Source organism: Chanodichthys erythropterus, chromosome 6 (genome assembly GCF_024489055.1).
Source record: "Chanodichthys erythropterus isolate Z2021 chromosome 6, ASM2448905v1, whole genome shotgun sequence".
NCBI classification, from domain to species: Eukaryota; Metazoa; Chordata; class Actinopteri; order Cypriniformes; family Xenocyprididae; genus Chanodichthys; species Chanodichthys erythropterus.
The window spans coordinates 14,146,967-14,166,387 of NC_090226.1; the positions used below are offsets into that span (position 1 = coordinate 14,146,967).

The window sequence follows — 19,421 nt, forward strand, 5'->3', positions numbered from 1 at the left end:
CAGCAGCCTAATATACCTGCTGCCAAGTTATGAGATAATACTAAAAATATCCATAAGGAATTTTTCCCCCATGGTATCAATATCAAAATTGTGGCCAGCGAAAATGCTGAGTGGCTAGTAACTTTGGAAAACCACTAGCCACAGTGGCTGATGAGCAAAAAAGTAAATGTCAAACCCTGAGGTATTATTGTAAATATACAACAAGTCGACATAGAAATAATATTGAGACAGGCACTCTTATATATAAGTTTTACTTTCATGTTTTGTCTTCAACACCATCATTGTTTTGGCCTAATGCACACAACAGTGTTGTTCAGGAATGCTATTATTCAGCAACAGTAAAGACATTTATAATATTATTTATTCAAATAAATGCTGTTATTTTGTACTTTCTATTCATAAAATAATCCAAGAAAAAAAATTACAACTTGACAAATGTTTTCAACATTCATAGCAATAAGAAATCTCTTTTTGAGCACCAAATCAGCATATTAAAATGATTTCTCAAGGATCATGTGACACTGAAGACTGGAGTAATGATGCTGAAAATTCAGCTTTGCCATCACATCAATAAATTACATTATTAAAATAGAAAATATTTCACAATATTACTGTTTTACTGTATTTTTGATCAAATACATGCAGCCTTCGTTCAAAAACATTTAAAAAATCTTACAGATCCCAAACTTTTAAATGGTAGTGTATATTATAAAAGGAAAAACCTATGGCCATAGTAAGTCTACACATGATAGTATTCTCTTTTATAGCAGTTGACTTTTTGCCAACAGAGGTATTAAATTACCCATATCTCCCTGTGATCTGATTTTACTGTAGCACCTGCACCTCTATCAACACCTGACTGATTTCTGCCTCAGTTAGGGCAGCAAAGGCCAACTTTATTAATTCTGTCAATTCTATATTCAATCACAGACCTTTTAGAGGTGTGTGTGTGTGTGTGTGTGTGTGTGTGTTTGTGAACCTGTGTGTCTATGATCCTCCTTTTGTAATGAAACGCCTATTGTTTGTTTAAATGAAGCACCTGGATGTGGCACAATTATCTGGCTAAAATCATAAATGACACAATGATGAGTGTTATCATGAAGCAGCGTGTTTTATTGGCATCATAAATGCGCATATTTCAGTGTAGAGCCTGATCATTTGCCAAGTCTCTTCGTAAGTAAACATACACAGTTTCGTCTGTAGTTACAGGAATATCGTAAGCACTGTTGAGCAATGAGTCTCACAGTTATGAAAGAAAGCACAGCTCAGCAATGTTCTGGAAGGCATTGTTTGACTCGGTCAGGGAGAGCACAGTGCCCGTCTCTGTGTGTATCTCCAATAGAAATAGAGAGAGGGAGTAAGAAAGAGAGGGGGAGATGGATTTGAGCTTCGGCCAGCAAACCTGACAGTGGGCACTAATCACTCTCTACTGCTGTGATGTCATCTGGGCGTGCCTGACAGATTCACTGTCTGCTGGACAGCTAGAGGGAAATTCGTGCCATCATGGAAGACCAAACTGTGAATCATTTTACCAAATTGTCATGTAAGCTTTGTGTTTTCATGGCCTGGAGCCAGTTTTACCCATGTGATATATTTCTCGTTTGGGTGCACGTTTAATATTTCATGATTTATTGAGTTTTGACAGGCTGTGTGAAATAACTTGCAATCAAAATAATAAACAAAACAGACAGTGGTGATAAAGCCTGAGTGATGAGCTTATTGGAAATTTTTTAGCTTTAAGATTTTATTAATTTATTATAGCTTGCAGGGTGAACCTCTTCATTGCAACGGGGCTACCTGAGCGTTAAAGTGACGTTTCACCTAAAAATGAAAATTTGGTCATTTATTTGCCCTCTTGTCATTCCAAATGTGTATGCAAGTATTTAAAAAAGGGGAAAAAAACATAAATGCACCATAAAAGTGGTGTATGATTTGTGCGCTAAGTGACAGTTTTGTGTGAGAAACAAAGCAAAATTAATCTTATTCACTGTTTTTTTTAATTAGACACATATGGTCAGTATGGAAAGAGTTGCGTAAAGATCCATCAGACTGTTTTACTTTCATATTCCACAAATTGCATATGGGTTTGTCACGACATGATGGTGAATAAGTAAATAATGACAGATAAAGTCAGGTATTAAATGCCATTACATTATGTGAAAAGCAGTTTAATGGACGGCTTCATGCCACAGTGCAATGCTCATCGGGATAGTCCTGAGAGAAAGCTTTGTCAGCAGCCCTTTTCCACATTGTGCATTGATCCGTTTGGGTGAGTCTTAACAATCGATACTCACCGCAGCCCCATCATTAATTAGACACAGGTAAATTTCCCCACCTCTGCCCTTTTTTATATTACTGCTACTTTCCTTCCTCTCTCTCTCTCTCTCTCTCTCCCTCTCCCTCTTTCTCTCACTGTCTTTTTCTTCTTTCTCTCTACTTATGGGATTACATTCGTTGAGGGCAGGGAGCCTTGGCTGCTCTTGGCAATTCGAAATGTAACCTTAGCTTTAAAGAACATGAAGGGAAGTAGTGGGAAACTCCCTGTATCAGTTCCCATGATACCTCCCCCTGAGGACAGCCCACCGAGAGAATATTAATAAGCTTCTCTAGGATCACCCACACATTGTTCACTGCAAAAAAAAAACAAAATAAAAACAGTATTTTGTCTTCTTTTCCTTTGGAAACATCTAAATTATTCTTAAATTTATTTGAGAAGCATATGTTTCCCATCCTTTTTTTTTTTTTTTTTTTTTTTTTTGTACCCAACAGCCCCAGGCTTTAATATCCCAACCTTTAAAGGAAACATGTTCCTTTCAACTTACATAACGACTTTATTCATAGAATGTGTTTTGAATTAATGTTGTTTTTCTTGTTTTAAACATTATCCTCACTTAATTTTGTTAGATGTATACTACTGCTCAAAATTTTTGGCGTCAGTACAATTTTTTAAAAGTGAAGTACTGTTATTCAGCAAGGACACATTAAATTGTTCAAAACTGACATTAAAGATATTTATAATGTTAAAAATGATTTCTATGTCAAATAGTTCTTTTGAAAAATGCATCACAGTCTCCAAAAAATATTAAGCAGCAATGTTGAACTGTTTTCAACACTGAAAATAAAACAAAATCAGCATATTAGAATGATTTCTGAAGGATCATGTGACACTGAAGATTGGAGTAATGATGCTGAAAATTAATTTGACAAAGATAAGGGTTATTAATTTTAATAACATTTCACAATATTATTTATTCAAATAAATGCAGCTTTGGTTAGATAAAATATTCAAAAATATTTAAATATCTTACTGACCCCAAACTTTTGAGCAGTAGTGTATGTTTATAAGATAAAATTGCCAGAAGAGTAAGAATATTAATTTAAATTCTCTGGAATTCATTATATCTCAAGTATAATATACGTCAAGTAAAATTATCTTGCAATAATACAGGCCTTGACATTAACACCCGCCAACCAACCCATTCTCACGACAGTACGTCGAATTTGTACGTTTTTTGCTAAATCGTATGTATTTTACAGTTGCCAAATTCGTATGGATTCGTATGAATGACCTACCCCTAACCCCGCCCATAAACCTACCCGTCACAGGGGTTTAGACAAATCGTATGAATTCATACGAATTAGCCACCTCATAAAATACGTATGAATTGATCATGAGATCGGTTTGGCCAATTGCGGGTGGATTTCAGCAGTGGCTTGTGTTATTAGCCACTTTGGCTGGTTGAATTTTATATATAATATAGGTCATTTTCATTTGTAGTCTTTTAATTAAAGAGGCATCTGAAATAATAAACTAAGTACAATAGTGTTAGTCTTTAGTGCGCTTTCTCGCTCTCTTATCTCCCTGACAGGGATATGACACACAAACCGTCCCTTTATGCACTCGTTTCATTTGCTCCGGATGAATATTGTTGGATCTACAGGGCTTGAATTTCGGTGTGTGATTACACGTATTGCGCTTAATTTTACTTATTCCCGCAGATTTTGTATTCGCACCCAAAGTGCACGCACAGTATAATGGGTCCGTGCATCAGGCCTTAAAGTTACAGCAGCCCTAATATAGCCTACCAGCTGCCAAATTATGGAGATATTGGAATCATGAGATAATATTAAAAACATTTATATGGCAATTTTTCCCCCTATGGTATCGATATCCAAATTGTGGCCAGTGAAAAATGCTGAGTGGCTAGAAACTTCGGAAAACCACTAGCCACAGTGGCTGGTGGGCAAAAAAGTGAATGCCAAGCCCTGTATGTGTATGTGTGTGTGTGTTTGTGTGTGTGTGTGTGTGTGTGTGTATATATATATATATATATATGCTTAAAAAGTTATATATATACAGTACATACAGTGGGTACGGAAAGTATTCAGAACCCTTAAATTTTTCACTCTTTGTTATATTGCAGCCATTTGCTAAAATCATATTTCATTTTTTTTTTAATAAATCTGCAAAAATGTCAACAATTCTGTGTTTTTCTGTCAATATGGGGTGCTGTGTGTACATTAATAAGGAAAAAAAAACATGAACTTAAATGATTTTAGCAAATGGCTGCAATATAACAATATTAACAATATCTGAATACTTTCCGTACCCACTGTACATACAGATAGATCAAAATTTAAGAAGTTTTTTTTTTTGGCACTTTATCCAACCCTAGTTCATCCTGTGCCACATGTTCTGCAAATATAAAAAAAAAAAAAAAAAAAACATATATACATCACAGATGGTGTATGATTATGTGGTGCCTCCATTAATGGCTCTGTCTCTGACATCCTCAGTGCGGGATGAGTCATTGCATGTGAGTGTGAACACGCGTGTGCAGTCTCAGGATTGCTGTTGCTAGGAAAACAGCTGAAACACCACGTCTGCTCTTTCTCACATCTCCAAGAAGACAAATAGAGTTTAAAGTGACCATGAGAGATTTAAAGCAGCGATTGACAGTGTCATATCATAATCTATTCATTTTGTCTATGATGTCATTCTGTTTCTATGTATGTACATCTGTCTACAGACAACATTAGGATGCCATTCGCTCCATCTTTATCGTTGAAATAGACTCAGCGGAAATGTTGCTGTTGTGAGCTTCAAAAAAACAGCAAGTGATCAAGTTTCGACGCATCGCTTTGTGGTTCGCTGTGCGATACTGCCGCTGCAAGCTCATTGGAGGCAGCACTCCAGTGTAATTATTCATCCCCCATCCCTCCCTCCTTTCCTCCCATCGCCCCTCCAACCCCCTCTCGTCTTTCTTCCCACTCATCCTCTGGCAAGCGGGCTGGCGGTGAGGATGTGGTCGCTGTGATGTGGCAATTGTGATGTTGCTCGCCGCCACCATCTTGGCGGTGCTGAGGTCAGAGGTTTGGCTTGCGATTGCATCATCTCGTACCAATGACAGAAAGAATGAAAACGCACGTGCACACATTTATATGCACAGGCACATACACGCACATCCCATTCATCACGGTCCTCTGTCTAATTAGCATCTTTTTAATAATGTGCCTTAGAATGACATCACAGATACATTTATCAGTGTAATTGTCCCTCCCTTTATTGTTTAATGAAAGTCCACGAGCCAGTGCCATTCCAGGCACTTCCCTACACTCCTTTTTTTGCTTTATCAGACGTGTGTGATGCTATGACAGGGAGGTGAGAAGCTTAAGCCCGCTGTGCCATGCTTCTCGTTTCTCTCTATATGGCAGGGGAGCGAGAGACTGTCAGGTTTAATGCTGGATTTTACTCCCAGCTGTAACCTGAAAACCTGTCAGTGTGCTGAACACCAGTAGTTAGAAAGACGGTGGTTCCTTTTACAGGAGCACAGTCGACCTGACATGAAATGCTAGCAGTGATGTTCAGGGTTAACTTGTCAAACATGTAGTCGGGTGTGTTTTAACTGTCTCAAGCAGATAAAAATATAATAAATTCTCAAATGTGACACAATACAGTGGCGTCCGATGTCTGAGTCTTCTATTTAACATGTTTTTAATTTAATGCATTGTTTTTCACTGCAAATTATAGTATCAGCTGGACAATTTAAGTGAAAAGTTGATAATTACATACATTTTAGAGGTTTTTTTAGTATTTGGGACATCCCTCATTTGCTTTAATGATGTGTAAAATCTGCATGGTTTGAGATGTTCCAAAAAAACATCTTGTGCTTCAGTGGAACCAAGAACATTTGATTATCAATGATCGATGTCACAAAATTGGTTAGTGACTTAGAAATAAAATAAAATCTTAATTAATTATTAATTATATTAATTAAAATATTTGTAAAAATACTTTTAATTTTTTTAGAGATTTTTTTATATATATATATATATATATATATATATATATATATATATATATATATATATATATATATATATATATATATATATATATATACATAGAATATATATAATTTTAAATCCCATATTTTGAGTATTTTATTAATACTTATTAAAAATAGTAATATTTTAAATTCAGTATTTAAGTATTTTAATGATTCTTTGTTTTTCAATCCTTTTTCTTTTATCATTTTGCATTTTAAAATTAGATTTTAAATCCCATATTTTGAGTATTTTAAATAATAATAATAATAATAATATTTTTTATTCATTATTTAATTTACTAATGACACTTTAAAGTCTTATTTTTTTATTTTAAATTTTAAATTAGATTTTAAATTCCATATTTTGAGTTTTTTAAATAATAATAATAATAATAATAATAAGTAGAAGAAGATTTAAATATTTTTTTATTCATTATTTAATTTACTAACCACACTTTAAAGTCTTATTTCTTTATTTTAAATTTTAAATTAGATTTTAAATCCCATATTTTGAGTATTTTAAATAATAATAATAAGATTTAAATATTTCTTATTCATTATTTAATTTACTAACGACACTTATTTCTTTATTTTAAATTTTAAATTAGATTTTAAATTTCTCACCCACAGTATTTTTATATATTTATTTATTCAATTTTCAAACCTCAGTGTTGACAGCGAAGATTATGCTATGACTCATAATTGATAAAAATAACACTCAGTCAGATTTCCATCTTGCCGATCTGGAAGTGAGTAGACATTTTAATTCTTAACTGTAATCATAATTCCACCCCTGCACAAAGCAAGCCACATTGTCTGCGGCGTTCCCAGATGATCTCTGAGTGGGCGCTGTTCGTGGAGACAGCGTCATACGAACCATTTGGGTCCCGCAAGCGCAGATGACAAACTGGCTCTCTGGCTGACCTTCACTCTTTCACCGCAAGGACGCTTTTAATTTGAGTGTGTAGCTCTCAATACTAAGCACAGCACTGAAGGACATTTTTTTACAGCACAAACACAGCAGGTAAATTGTTAGCAAATGGATGTGCTGTTTAGACTCAGCATGCCACGTTTCATCCTGTACAGCAAAAACCAGACACATTACAGGCTTGTATGGTACATTCCATACCAGCTCTGTGTCTTAATGTTAAATGAATGCTTGCTTTTTATATCCAAAGTTTAAGGACGGATAATGGCCGAGGAATGAATGTTGACGTCTTTCAAAACACAATATGGATTAGCAGGAATGCAAATAAGGTCTGTAGGCTTAGTTTAAATATTCAAGAGTTAAATTAAAGCATGTGTAACTCATGGTTTAAAGAAAGGAAGAGATGAAGATTTGGTTTGAAATACAGGATGAGGAGGGGTGTCAATATGAAGGTAATCCCCTCAGAGGGGCAGGTAAACTGCCGCCTTCCATTTGTATGTGTCCCTGTCATATCTGTACACTGTGGGGGACGTGGTACGGAGACCATCTGGTGACACCACATATATTAGAAGCCCACAGATAGAAGAACTGGGATGACCGCCATGTGTTTTCAGCGGACTTGACAGCTCTGACACACCTCGGTGAGGTAAAGCGTAAGACTGACCTCAGCAGATGCATCAGGCTTCTTTTATATACAGTAGTACAGTACATGGGCGGATGCAATTAATTTATTGTTCTAGTTTACAGTTTTAATGTACACTATGTGAAAGATATTACATACTAACCTTTTGACGGTCACTAAGGATTTATAGCAAAACTAAACAGACTAATAGTTAACTTTGAAACAGATATAACTAGACTTTTACATTTTCTGAAGGAAAATGATTCTTGCCTGTATAAAAATTATTCCCACAATGCTAAAGTGTTGTGAATGGACAACAAAGTGGCATTTTAAAGTGGTTGCTAGTGAATGCTACATGAATGATTAGTGGTCGATAAAGGTTTCTGAGTGATATCTAGGTGCTTCAGCTATTGTGTTCAAGGGGGTTTATACGTAGTTGCCATGGGGTAGGTGGCTGCTAGGGTGTTCTAAGTGATTGCTAGAGTGTTTTGGATGGTTACTAGGTGGTTGTTGGGGGTTCAGAGCAATTGCTTTGGTGTTCTGGCTAATTGCTAGGTTCTCCAAGGGGTTTCTAGGGTGTTTTGGATGGATGTTAGGTTATTGCTAGGGTGTTCTGGGTGACTCTTGGGTCGTTAGGGGGATGTCAAGGTCTTCTAAGGTTGTTGGGTGGTTGATAGGGTGTTCTGGATGATTGTTAGGTTATTCTTGGGGGTTGCTAGGTGGCTGCTATGGAGATTTACATGGTTGCTAGGGTGTTCTGGGTGGCTGTTAGGTCTCTAGGGGGATGCTAAGGTGTTCTTGGGTTGCTGAGTGGTTACTAGGGTGTTCTGGATTATTGTTAGGGTATTCTTCGGGGTTGCTAGGTGGCTGCTATAGAGATTTAGATGGTTGTAGGTGGTTGCTAGGGTGTTCTGGGTGGCTCTTAGGTCTCTAGGGGGATTCTAAGGTGTTCTTGGGTTACTGAGTGGTTACTAGGGTGTTCTGGATGATTGCTAGGGTCTCCAGGGGGTTTCTAGGTGGCTGCTCCCTAGATTTGGATGGTTGTAAGTGATTGTTAGGTTGTTCTGGGTGGTTGTTTGAAGATTGCTTAATAGGTAAATAAGTAAAAAATAGTGGGATTATTGTGGTCTCTGGTGTCCCACCCTCAATGTAAGTCTATGGGATTTTTTGTAATCACAGACCAAATGAAAAACATCTGATCACAAAGCAAAGTGTCATTCTTGATAAGATACAAGCCAAAGTTCAATAATTGGGGTAAGGGTCTTGTAATAGTAATAGTGGTGCTTGCTTTATTTCCAATTAAATCTCTTTTCTGCAGTTACCCAGGAATCCCGCTTTACTCAGAGATGAATTATAGAGTCATTAGAGTGAGGGGGAATGGCTGGGTATACTGTATATCCGTAGACATGATTAAAGTTGATCTGACATGAATATATATGACAAAGTGACATTTTAATACGGCTTAGTGCTTTTAAAGTTGAGCTTGTCTCAGTGTGAGATAGAGATCTAATTATTTTGGTATGGGAGTGATGTGTGTGTCTCTGGGTAAGGTTCGACAGGGGGTGGCTGCAGATGTAAGATGTCTACCTGAGTGGATAATATCTTTTATTTTTTGCCTCAGCCACTCCCCTTCACCACATCCAAGGCTGTCATGGGCGTCTCAGGGGAGTTCTGGTCATGACTCCTCCTCGGGTAGGCTTGGGGGTAGCATCTACATCTCAATCTGATCTGTGATAGGAGGCCCCACATGTGTGAGGGAGAGAGAGAGAGTCCGACAAAACCAGTAACCAAATAAGCTGAGCTGAGCAGATCTAGAAGGCAAGAGAGCCAGAATGAGATATAGGGGTTGAGCAAGTGAGAGAAAGAGAGAGAGAGAGAGAGAGCGAAAGAGAGAGAAAGAGTGAAGCTGGCTGGCAACAGCACACATGCTCAAGGAGAGAAAAGAGGACAGCAATTATTGTATCCAACACCCTACAGCTCCTGCAATAAAGGCTCGCTGTTGTCGGCATCACCAACCTGCTATTCTCTCCACCTGGCCTCATCTCACTGACTTATATGATTGATCCGGGGGAAAATGCTGAAGTTCCGTGCGGACCGGCGAGTGAGGTAGGTAAGGCATCCTGAGAGAGAGTTTATAGCGGCAGACAGCAGTGTGAGGGGAAACTCTGAGCTGGAGGTCAGGCAGGACTGCAATGCAGTGCTGGCTTTCTGGTGGACCATCTTTACGAGATATTGAGGCTTATTCATGTAAAGTTTGCGTGTTTTGTTCCCGGTGTGTGCGTTGGCACCTCATTTGTGTCCTTACTGAATTCCAGTGTGGTTCCGTTTACATGCTCCGCTCCGATGCTGCTAAATCATTCTTGTTTGCTAATGACTCAATCATTGATTAGTGGTCATATTAGCAACGTTTATGAGCAGATATATGTCTTGTGCCTCTATGTAGGTTTATAGGTTACACACGAGCAAGCGTGCTCAGTGGCAAGACCACATCGGAGCACGCGCACGTGCACTCACACACCTCAACCTGATTTCAGTGGCTGGGCTGTTGTGCTAGATTTGTTTAAACGTTTGTCCTCTGGTGTTATATGGAGCACAGAGCTCTGGTGTGTGTACCTTTTTGTTGTCAAGAGGTAGATGCCTTCAGCATGAGTGTATTCTTGGCTTGTGCTTCTCATCCCCGACCTATCAGGCCGTGTGGTTGTGTCAGTGTATACAGAGGCTGCACAGACTTTGAGTTCTGCTTGTATTATCCTTAAGTGGGTGAATTTGGCATGTTGTTCGAGTGCACTTAAACAACACTGAAGAGGTGAGTCTGCTGTATGTAGGAATAACATCAAACTAAAGAGATATGTCAAGAGTAAGATGAATATAAGGGCCTTAAGTCTAGTGTTTTTACAGTAGATCCAAGAAACAGGCTTTTCACACTTGAAATTGTTAAATAAAGTTGCTGGGCTATCTTGTGCCATCTTAATGCATGAATTGATCCTGGGGAGTCAGGTTTTCGTATTCCTCATTGTAAACCCTATTGAAAAAAAACAGCATTTGCTGGTAAGGTTTTGAAGCTGGTATGCTGGTTTGAGCTGGTTTATGCTGGCCCTATGCTGGTCCATGCTGGTCCTGTGCTGGTCCTGTGCTGGTCCTGTGCTGGTCCTGTGCTGGTCCTATGCTGGTCCATGCTGGTCCTGTGCTGGTCCTGTGCTGGTCCTATGCTGGTCCTATGCTGGTCCATGCTGGTCCTGTGCTGGTCCTGTGCTGGTCCTATGCTGGTCCATGCTGGTCCTGTGCTGGTCCTGTGCTGGTCCTATTAGGGACCAGCATAGGACCAGCACAGGACCAGCTCAAACCAGCTTCAAAACCTACTTTAACCAGCATATGCAGGTTTTAAACTTTAGGGTTAAAATTCTTATTTGCATATTTACAAGGTTTATATCATTATATCATCAAGTAAAACATATGACTGTGGAAATGTCGCCACATAAATAAATTGCTAATACTGCTGGCAACATTTCCTCTCAGACTATTAAACTAAACAGTTAGTTTAATTAATTTAATTAGTTGTCAGTTGCTAATTAACATGGCATAACATGTTAACACCTTCACAATATAGTCTGTAGCTCAAACAGTAGCTAGCAACTGCAAGATCTGATGTAAGTGTAAGTTGTTATGGATTTGCCTAAATGTAGACATTTAGCACTTTGAATCAAGTTAGCACAACATTTAGCAGGGCTTCATAATAGGGCTGGGTATCGATTCATATGTTCCAGATCGAAGATGTCAACAAGCTCTCAAATCGATTCGATTTCGATTCTCGATTCGATTTTCGATTCTCGATTCAATTTTATGTGAAGGTGGCATCAACGTCGACAAAGCACCTGAAACCGCTATTTAAGCACTGAATGAATGAATGACAGGTTCGCCTCTCGCTCCTTGGTGACATCGCGCAAGGCAAATAAGAGGGTGACATCTAGTGGAGAAGATTAATAAATAGATTAACATTAATCTTACATTCAATGTTTGCGGAAATAAATATGAAAAAAAATCGATTTGTGGCCTTTGAGAATCGATTTTGAATCAACCATATTTTAAAAAACGATTAATCGAAAAATCGATTTTTTTACCCAGCCCTACTTCATAACCTAAAAAAAGGTTAAAAGCAATGCTAACCCCCCTTTCAAAGTGTGAAGTATTAACAAAGACTTTATATATAGAAAGACGGTGGACTCGTATTATTAGGAATTGGAGAAAGTGCAATGTGCAATATGGTGGAATAAGTCCCACCTTCTAAATGAGAGCCAGTTGGTGATTGGTAAAGTCATTGCATCACTGCGGCGGCAGTTAGAAGCTCCGGTTCCTATATAAACAGTCAGAAGTATGCTTCCTATAGAGACACGCACTTAGGTCTGCACATGCGCATTCACTGGAACCAGCCTAAAACAAAAATGCATTTTTTTTGTCATCATTTGAGCGTTTAGAAACAAAATTTATGAGACAGTTGTTGTCAGATTTTATTGGTGATTTCAAATATGAAAATTAATCTTAATCTTGGCAAACAGCTTTGGAGAATTTGATGTTTCCACATTCAAAGTGGTAGGAGCTGCACTTGCATGCCCGAGAGGGGTTTCAGAGATGGCCACCGAATTAAATGACTTGTCTTAAAGGGGCTTGGGTATTAACTCAAGTTTAAAAATATTCTTAACCCCGGGTTAACTTCTTTTTAACCCCGGGTTAAGCATACTGACTGTGAAAAGCCTTGTAGAGGTCATTGGTACATGTTAGCTTAGCAATCATACCTGGTTTAAATATGGATTTTAACTCTAGCTAGTTAATTGATATCTTCCTGTGAAACTCACTACATTTCACAATCAAAACATTAAATGTATTGTCTTAACTTATTTACATTTACCATGACTTGCAGACAGGTAAAATCAATGTTACATGCAAATAATGATGTGCTATTAGCCATATCCTACTGTGATTAAGCATAGATAGGGTAGCAAAATAATTAAGTTTATAAACTTTTGAAAAGGAAGAAAGAAAACATTTTCTATATACTTTACCGTTGGTGTCAAAGGCTGCGTAACCAATACTTTTAGCTTTAGCTAATTTAGCTAGCTAAATTAGACGGATGCCAGCATAACTAGGTTTTAGTACTGTGTTGGGTCACCTGTTAATCAGTGTTATTTTAGTATTTTAGCTTTATTTCTATTTTTAGTTACCAGTAACAACACTGCACTTGTCCAATATAAAATCTGGTTCCTGAAGCAAAACAAGTCTAAATTTCACCCTGACTGTAGCATGACTAAAATTATATCTTATGGCCTGGATCTTTTCTAAATGCTAGTTTTGTTTTGATGTCTCTGTATCCATGGCTCTCTGAGAGAAACAGGTTAACCAAACCCAGAGAAAATGTATTTGCTTGCTCTCTCTTTAGCAGTTGTAAAATCAATAATAAACGTGACATGCAGCAATGAAAACACTTGTAGGATTTACATCCGAGGGACAAGTTTCAAGTGCACATCCACAGGGAGAACACACAAGCCGAGGTCAGAGAAAGTGTGACAGGAAGTTGAACTCCAGGCTTTAGGGTTTTATTATATGGACAAAAGACATGTCTTTTCTGAATATTGATTGAATATAATAGGTGTGCATGAACTCTGACATGTTATTCTTCAAGAACTGCTCTTGTTGATATTTTGGCATTGAGCGCAAACCTGTCCACACTTAACACGCTCTTTCACAAGCGCTGACAGCCATTAATTTCCACAGCAGTTGTCTCATATGGACTTACAAAGAAAGTGGCCTTGTATTGATTGGACCTGATGTTGTAATGCTGAATTATTAATAAAGAAGGGATGTGCCTGCTGAGAAAAAGGTTTGAGACCACAAGAACGAGTTGTGGAGCATCTTAAACAAACGGAAAATCAGTTCCAGCTGCTTTTGGCTTGATATTCTTCCAGACAGAGTTTTTGAAAGATTGTTTTGGCTGGTTTATAATGCGTTTGTCAATCGGTCTGAAATCCTAAGTGTCTTTTTTTAATCTTTTCAGTCAAAATGACCCTAATGGAACAGTTGGACACCAGCAAGTGATCCAGACGGACCTGGAAGATAACAGACTTTTGAAACCCTTGCTGTGAGTGACCTTTTGTTTGTTCTTTTATAAATATGCTGCTAGTTTCATACTGCCTTTGTTAAAGGTGCCCTAGAACTTTTTAAAAAAAGATGTAATATAAGTCTAAGGTGTCCCCTGAATGTGTCTGTGAAGTTTCAGCTCAAAATACCCCATAGAGTTTTTTTTAATTCATTTTTTTAACTGCCTATTTTGGGGCATAATTAGAAATGAGCTGATTCAGGGTGTGTGGCCCTTTAAATCCCGTGCTCCACACCCCAAGAGCTCGCGCTTGCCTTAAACAACATAAACAAAGTTCAAACAGCTAATATAACCCTCAAAATGGATCTTTACAAAGTGACAGTGTTATGTTGAGATTTCGCCTGTTCTTCGGAGGTCTTTTAAACAAATGAGATTTATATAAGAAGGAGGAAACAATGGAGTTTGAGACTCACTGTATGTCATTTCCATGTACTGAATTCTTGTTATTCAACTATGCCGAGGTAAATTCATTTTTTCAATCTAGGGCACCTTTAAATCTGTGACATGTTGAATAAGAGCTTGTAAACTGTTGGGAAATCATAGGATACATACCTCTTTATTTCTGTCTTCTTTCAAAAAATAGTGAAACTATTCCTTCAGTCCAAAGGGTTCATGAACTTATCCATGTCATCATTTTTTGACTGGCTATGTGTTTTTTTTTTGTTTGTTTGTTGTTGTTTTAATAATGCACAGTGGTATCATCCCCATGATAGATTGCAAAATATCATGAAATTAGTACCTGTATTCAAATTTGTATTTGAATCAAAGGCACATCAAATTGAACAAAATTTGTTCCAAAAAAAAGTTTTTAATTAATTTGCTCTTTTTTAACTTTCTATTCCTCAAAAGAATAAAAAAAAAAAATGATCACAATTTCCACAAAAAAAATATTAGGCAGCAAAACTGTTTTCAACATGTTTCTTAAGCACCAAATCAGCATATTAGAATGAAGTGTCATGTGACACTGGAGTAATGATGCTGAAAATTCAGCTTTATCTTCACAGTAATTAAATACATTTAAAATATATTAAAATAGAAAGCAGTTATTTTACATTTTAAAAATATTTCATAATATAACTGTTTATTATTATTTTTGTTATTATTTTTGATCAAAAATATCCAACCTTGATTAGACTTCTTTCAAAACGAAAACCCAAGTGTATATTAGAAAATTGTATAATTTGATAGGGTATATTTTGATATTTAAGCTGCACAATTATGCAGGTGTTTTTCTAAAACTCTGCGGCATAAATCGCACATGCACATTTAATTTTGGTCAGTCACGCTTTTCACATATTGACTTTTTTTTCAGTTGAACACAAAAGGAAATGTCAAAGCTGCATTGTTAGTGTATTAAAAAATTATTTAAAAGGATAAGACATACCAATTTGTATAAAAATATTATAAAATACACTTTATTTGAATCTTAATTTGTCAAAAATTCAGATTAGCTGTATTGTAAGTAGGAGTCAGTTGGTTGAAATCATCAACTCTCATTGAAAATGAATGAATTCTGGCTCGTTGTTGCTGTAAATGTCAGTGTGAATGCCTCTAAGGAGATGAGGAGACAGAAAAGCAGTTACTTGTCAGACCAGTCCTGTTTTGTATAATAGCCACTACACAATAATTATACACTTGCAGAAACATAAATATATACATACAAACAAACGGCACTTTCAGGATAAATTATGCTGAGAGCATTTTATTAATTAGTTTTAAGCTTCATCAGATAACAAGTGGAGGATAAACATGTCAGAAGTTCCTTGATTTCCTCTATAAATTTAGTAAATCGTTCCGCTTGGACAAAGACAATGCACTTACCTCTCTCAAGATCTTGCTGTCCTCCGGATCAATATAATATTGAGTCAAGAGCCAATAACACATTAATAAGGAGCAATGCCATTAAAGCCGAGATCCATCCAGGATTTAATTTTATTAATTTCCTGTTAAGACGCAGGAAGCCGCTGGAACATAACCGCTGTTTGCAGCGATAGCTAAATAAAGCCTAGATAATTAGCACAGAGATGTTTCTGGTGTTGGTATCGTGCCCTAATGTAGTAATTGTTACTGTCGTGTGCATGTTCCCACTTTGCACTAATGATTGTGTGTGTTTTTATGTCCTCATTTGATCTGTATGTGCATGCTCTGTTCCATATGTGTTTATGTGATGTTCTTTGCTTCAGAGACTCATAATGACTTGCGTATGGCTATAAACTGACTGCGGATGGTAGCGTGCAGTACAGTGAGCTTTCCAAGATGGAAGCTTCAGCCACCGGGCGGCTCTAGGGGATTGTAAATTCATCTTGCTGGTCGGTGGATCGAAGGCTGTTGGAGAGGGCCTGGGCGGCCCAGTAAGGAGATCAATACGATTGACCTGGGACTGCAGGCCTGCATCCACCAACTCTTTCTCTTTTTCTTTCCTCTACTCGCCACTCCAATCACATTCTTTGTGAACCATCGCCTGTTTTTAAGCTGCAACCTCAGGGGTGCGGCCTTACGACGCTGCCAGTTGGGAATAAAAATAGCTGCTCCCCGAATGCCTGTGTGCTTCCTTCCCATAATCCCTCAGTTTTCCACCAGTTCGAGTTCAGTGTATTGGTTTTTTAAAATGATTTCTCTGCATTGGTGCGTTGAACACAGGCAGATGAGAAGTTTGTTACGGGATCAAAAGCTGGGATGGCTCAATGGCTTTGTGTGTGTGCTCACAGGAGCTCTGATTCGGAAATGAACGGCAAAGCGGGTGGCAGGGGGCCCGTGAACAAAGCCAGCGAAGCAAATAGCAACGCCAACAATCTCAGCATGGTATCTGAGATGCCCCCGGACTCCCAGAACCACGCACGGGTTAGTACATCTGCTGTAGATTAACTAGTTTCTAGAAATAGAATTATTCTTCAATGATGGTGATGATGATGATTATTATTATTATTTGTATTAATATTAATTTTAGTTTTTATATTAATAAAATTGTATTGTTTTTATTATTATTAATAAATATGAGTTTTAATTTTTTTTTAAAAGGCTTTTTATATTTTTATGATTCTATTTATATTTTACATTATTTTTATTGTTTTATTATATTATATTATATTATATTATATTATATTATATTATATTATATTATATTATATTATATTATATTATATTATATTATATTATACATTTTAATAAAATTATTTTTGTTTTAAAATGTAATATATATTTTAATATTATAAGTTTTAATACAAATATTTCTGTTTAAAATATTATATTTATTTTATTATATTAAAGTTTTAATGCACATTTCTGTTTAAAAATTATATTATATTATATTTTATATTAATACAATATATTAATTATATTTAATACAAATATTTCTGTTTAAAAATATTATATTATATTATGTTTTAATACACATTTCTGTTTAAAAATATATTATATAAGTTTTAATAAAAATATTTTTGTTTAAAAATATGCTTTTTTATATTTTATTTATTTTATTGTATTATACTATATTAAAGTTTTAATACACATTTCTGTTTAAAAATGTTATATTATTATATTATATTATATTATATTATATTATATTATATTATATTATATTATATTATATTATATTATATTATATTATATTATATTATATTATATTATATTATATTATATTATATTATATTGTTATAAGATACAGCGTAAGATACAATGTTATTTAAACTTGATATTACAAACAAGTCTTGTTGGTTTTATTTTGATATTATTTATATACCATTATAGAAAGTATTAATATTTCTAATGAGCTTTTATTTTATATTTTACATTATTTTTGTTTTATTATATTATATTATATTATATTATATTATATTATATTATATTATATTATATTATACATTTTAATAAAATTATTTTTGTTTTAAAATGTAATATATATTTTAATATTATAGTAAAGTTTTAATACAGATATTTCTGTTTAAAATATTATATTTATTATATTATATTAAAGTTTTAATGCACATTTATGTTTAAAAATTATATTATATTATATTTTATATTAATACAATATATTAATTATATTTAATACAAATGTTTCTGTTTAAAAATATTATATTATATTATGTTTTAATACACATTTCTGTTTAAAAATATATTATATTATATAAGTTTTAATAAAAATATTTTTGTTTAAAAATATGCTTTTTTATATTTTATTGATTTTATTGTATTATATTATATTAAAGTTTTAATACACATTTCTGTTTAAAAATTTTATATTATATTATAATATAATATAATATAATATATTATATTATATTATATTATATTATATTATATTATATTATATTATATTATATTATATTATATTATATTATATTATATTATATTATATTATATTATATTATTTTGTTATAAGATACAGCGTAAGATACAATGTTATTTAAACTTGATATTACAAACAAGTCTTGTTGGTTTTATTTTAATATTATTTATATACCATTATAGAAAGTATTAATATTTCTAATGAGCTTTTATTTTATATTTTTCTGGGGGTTTTTTCATGTTTTTTTTTTTTTTTATATATATATTTTTTATTAGTTTCTTAATGCTTCTGCTGAGCTTTAATTCATTTTTTTTTTTTTAGTTTTAGAAATTTTAGTTCTTGAAGAAATGTTGCAGTTTATTTCAGTTTTATTTCAATAAATGAAAACTATTTTGAATGGTTTTAGTTTTTGTTAACAATGATCTGGCTATAGTGGGCACCTTTCCTCTGTAATTCATTCCCACTGTCATTCATTACTCAGACTGTGTGTGTCTGCTGTTGGTGTTATTGTGTAAACACTCCTCCGTGACTCTCCCACCAGGGCACACGCACACCCAAGAGAGCCGCCACGTTTGGGAAGCGGTCCAACTCTATGCGGCGCAACCCCAATGCTGAGGTGGCCAGGCAGGGTTGGCTTCACAAACAGGTACTGTTGCTCAACCTCACCATCATCAACACAGACACACACACACAAACAAACATGCTCTCACAGCCCAAAGCCATAACTCTATAATCCATACCTAAGCCACCCTCTTTCAAAAAACGTCTAGGCACTTAGATGTAGTTTCAAGGCTTTCGTTTCTTTCATTTTTTCTCATTTTCTGTAATGTAGGCAAGCAGTGGTGTGAAACAGTGGAACAAGCGCTGGTTCGTGCTGACAGATCGATGTCTTTTCTACTATAAAGGTAGGTTTTGTATGTAAATGCTAGTTTATGCATATGTTCAGGCCTTGTGAATTTGGTTCACAAGTGAGTTCAGTGAGTTCCCCAGTGCTCAAAAGTTGTTTGATTTGAATGTATTTTTTACAAACCAGTTTTATAAAACAATATTTGAATTTATCCCATGGCATTATTTCAGCACACAAGCTGTGTGCTGCCAGTAGCAAA

The 19,421-nt window shown here is 35.3% G+C and overlaps 1 protein-coding gene across 8 annotated transcripts in view; it reads left to right on the forward strand.

Annotated features, from left to right (window-relative positions):
* Positions 1–19,421, forward strand: part of plekha6 (pleckstrin homology domain containing, family A member 6) — a 114,373-nt gene that overhangs the window by 36,624 nt on the left and 58,328 nt on the right. For 7 of the 8 annotated variants that reach the window (XM_067388184.1, XM_067388185.1, XM_067388183.1 and 4 more), the window contains 4 exons: positions 13,926–14,009; positions 16,736–16,868; positions 18,857–18,961; positions 19,148–19,220. In XM_067388184.1, the coding sequence (XP_067244285.1) occupies positions 13,926–14,009; positions 16,736–16,868; positions 18,857–18,961; positions 19,148–19,220 (395 nt within the window). Of the gene's footprint in view, positions 1–9,709; positions 9,986–13,925; positions 14,010–16,735; positions 16,869–18,856; positions 18,962–19,147; positions 19,221–19,421 lie in introns of those variants that run through there. The other variant, XM_067388188.1, reaches the window with a different exon arrangement.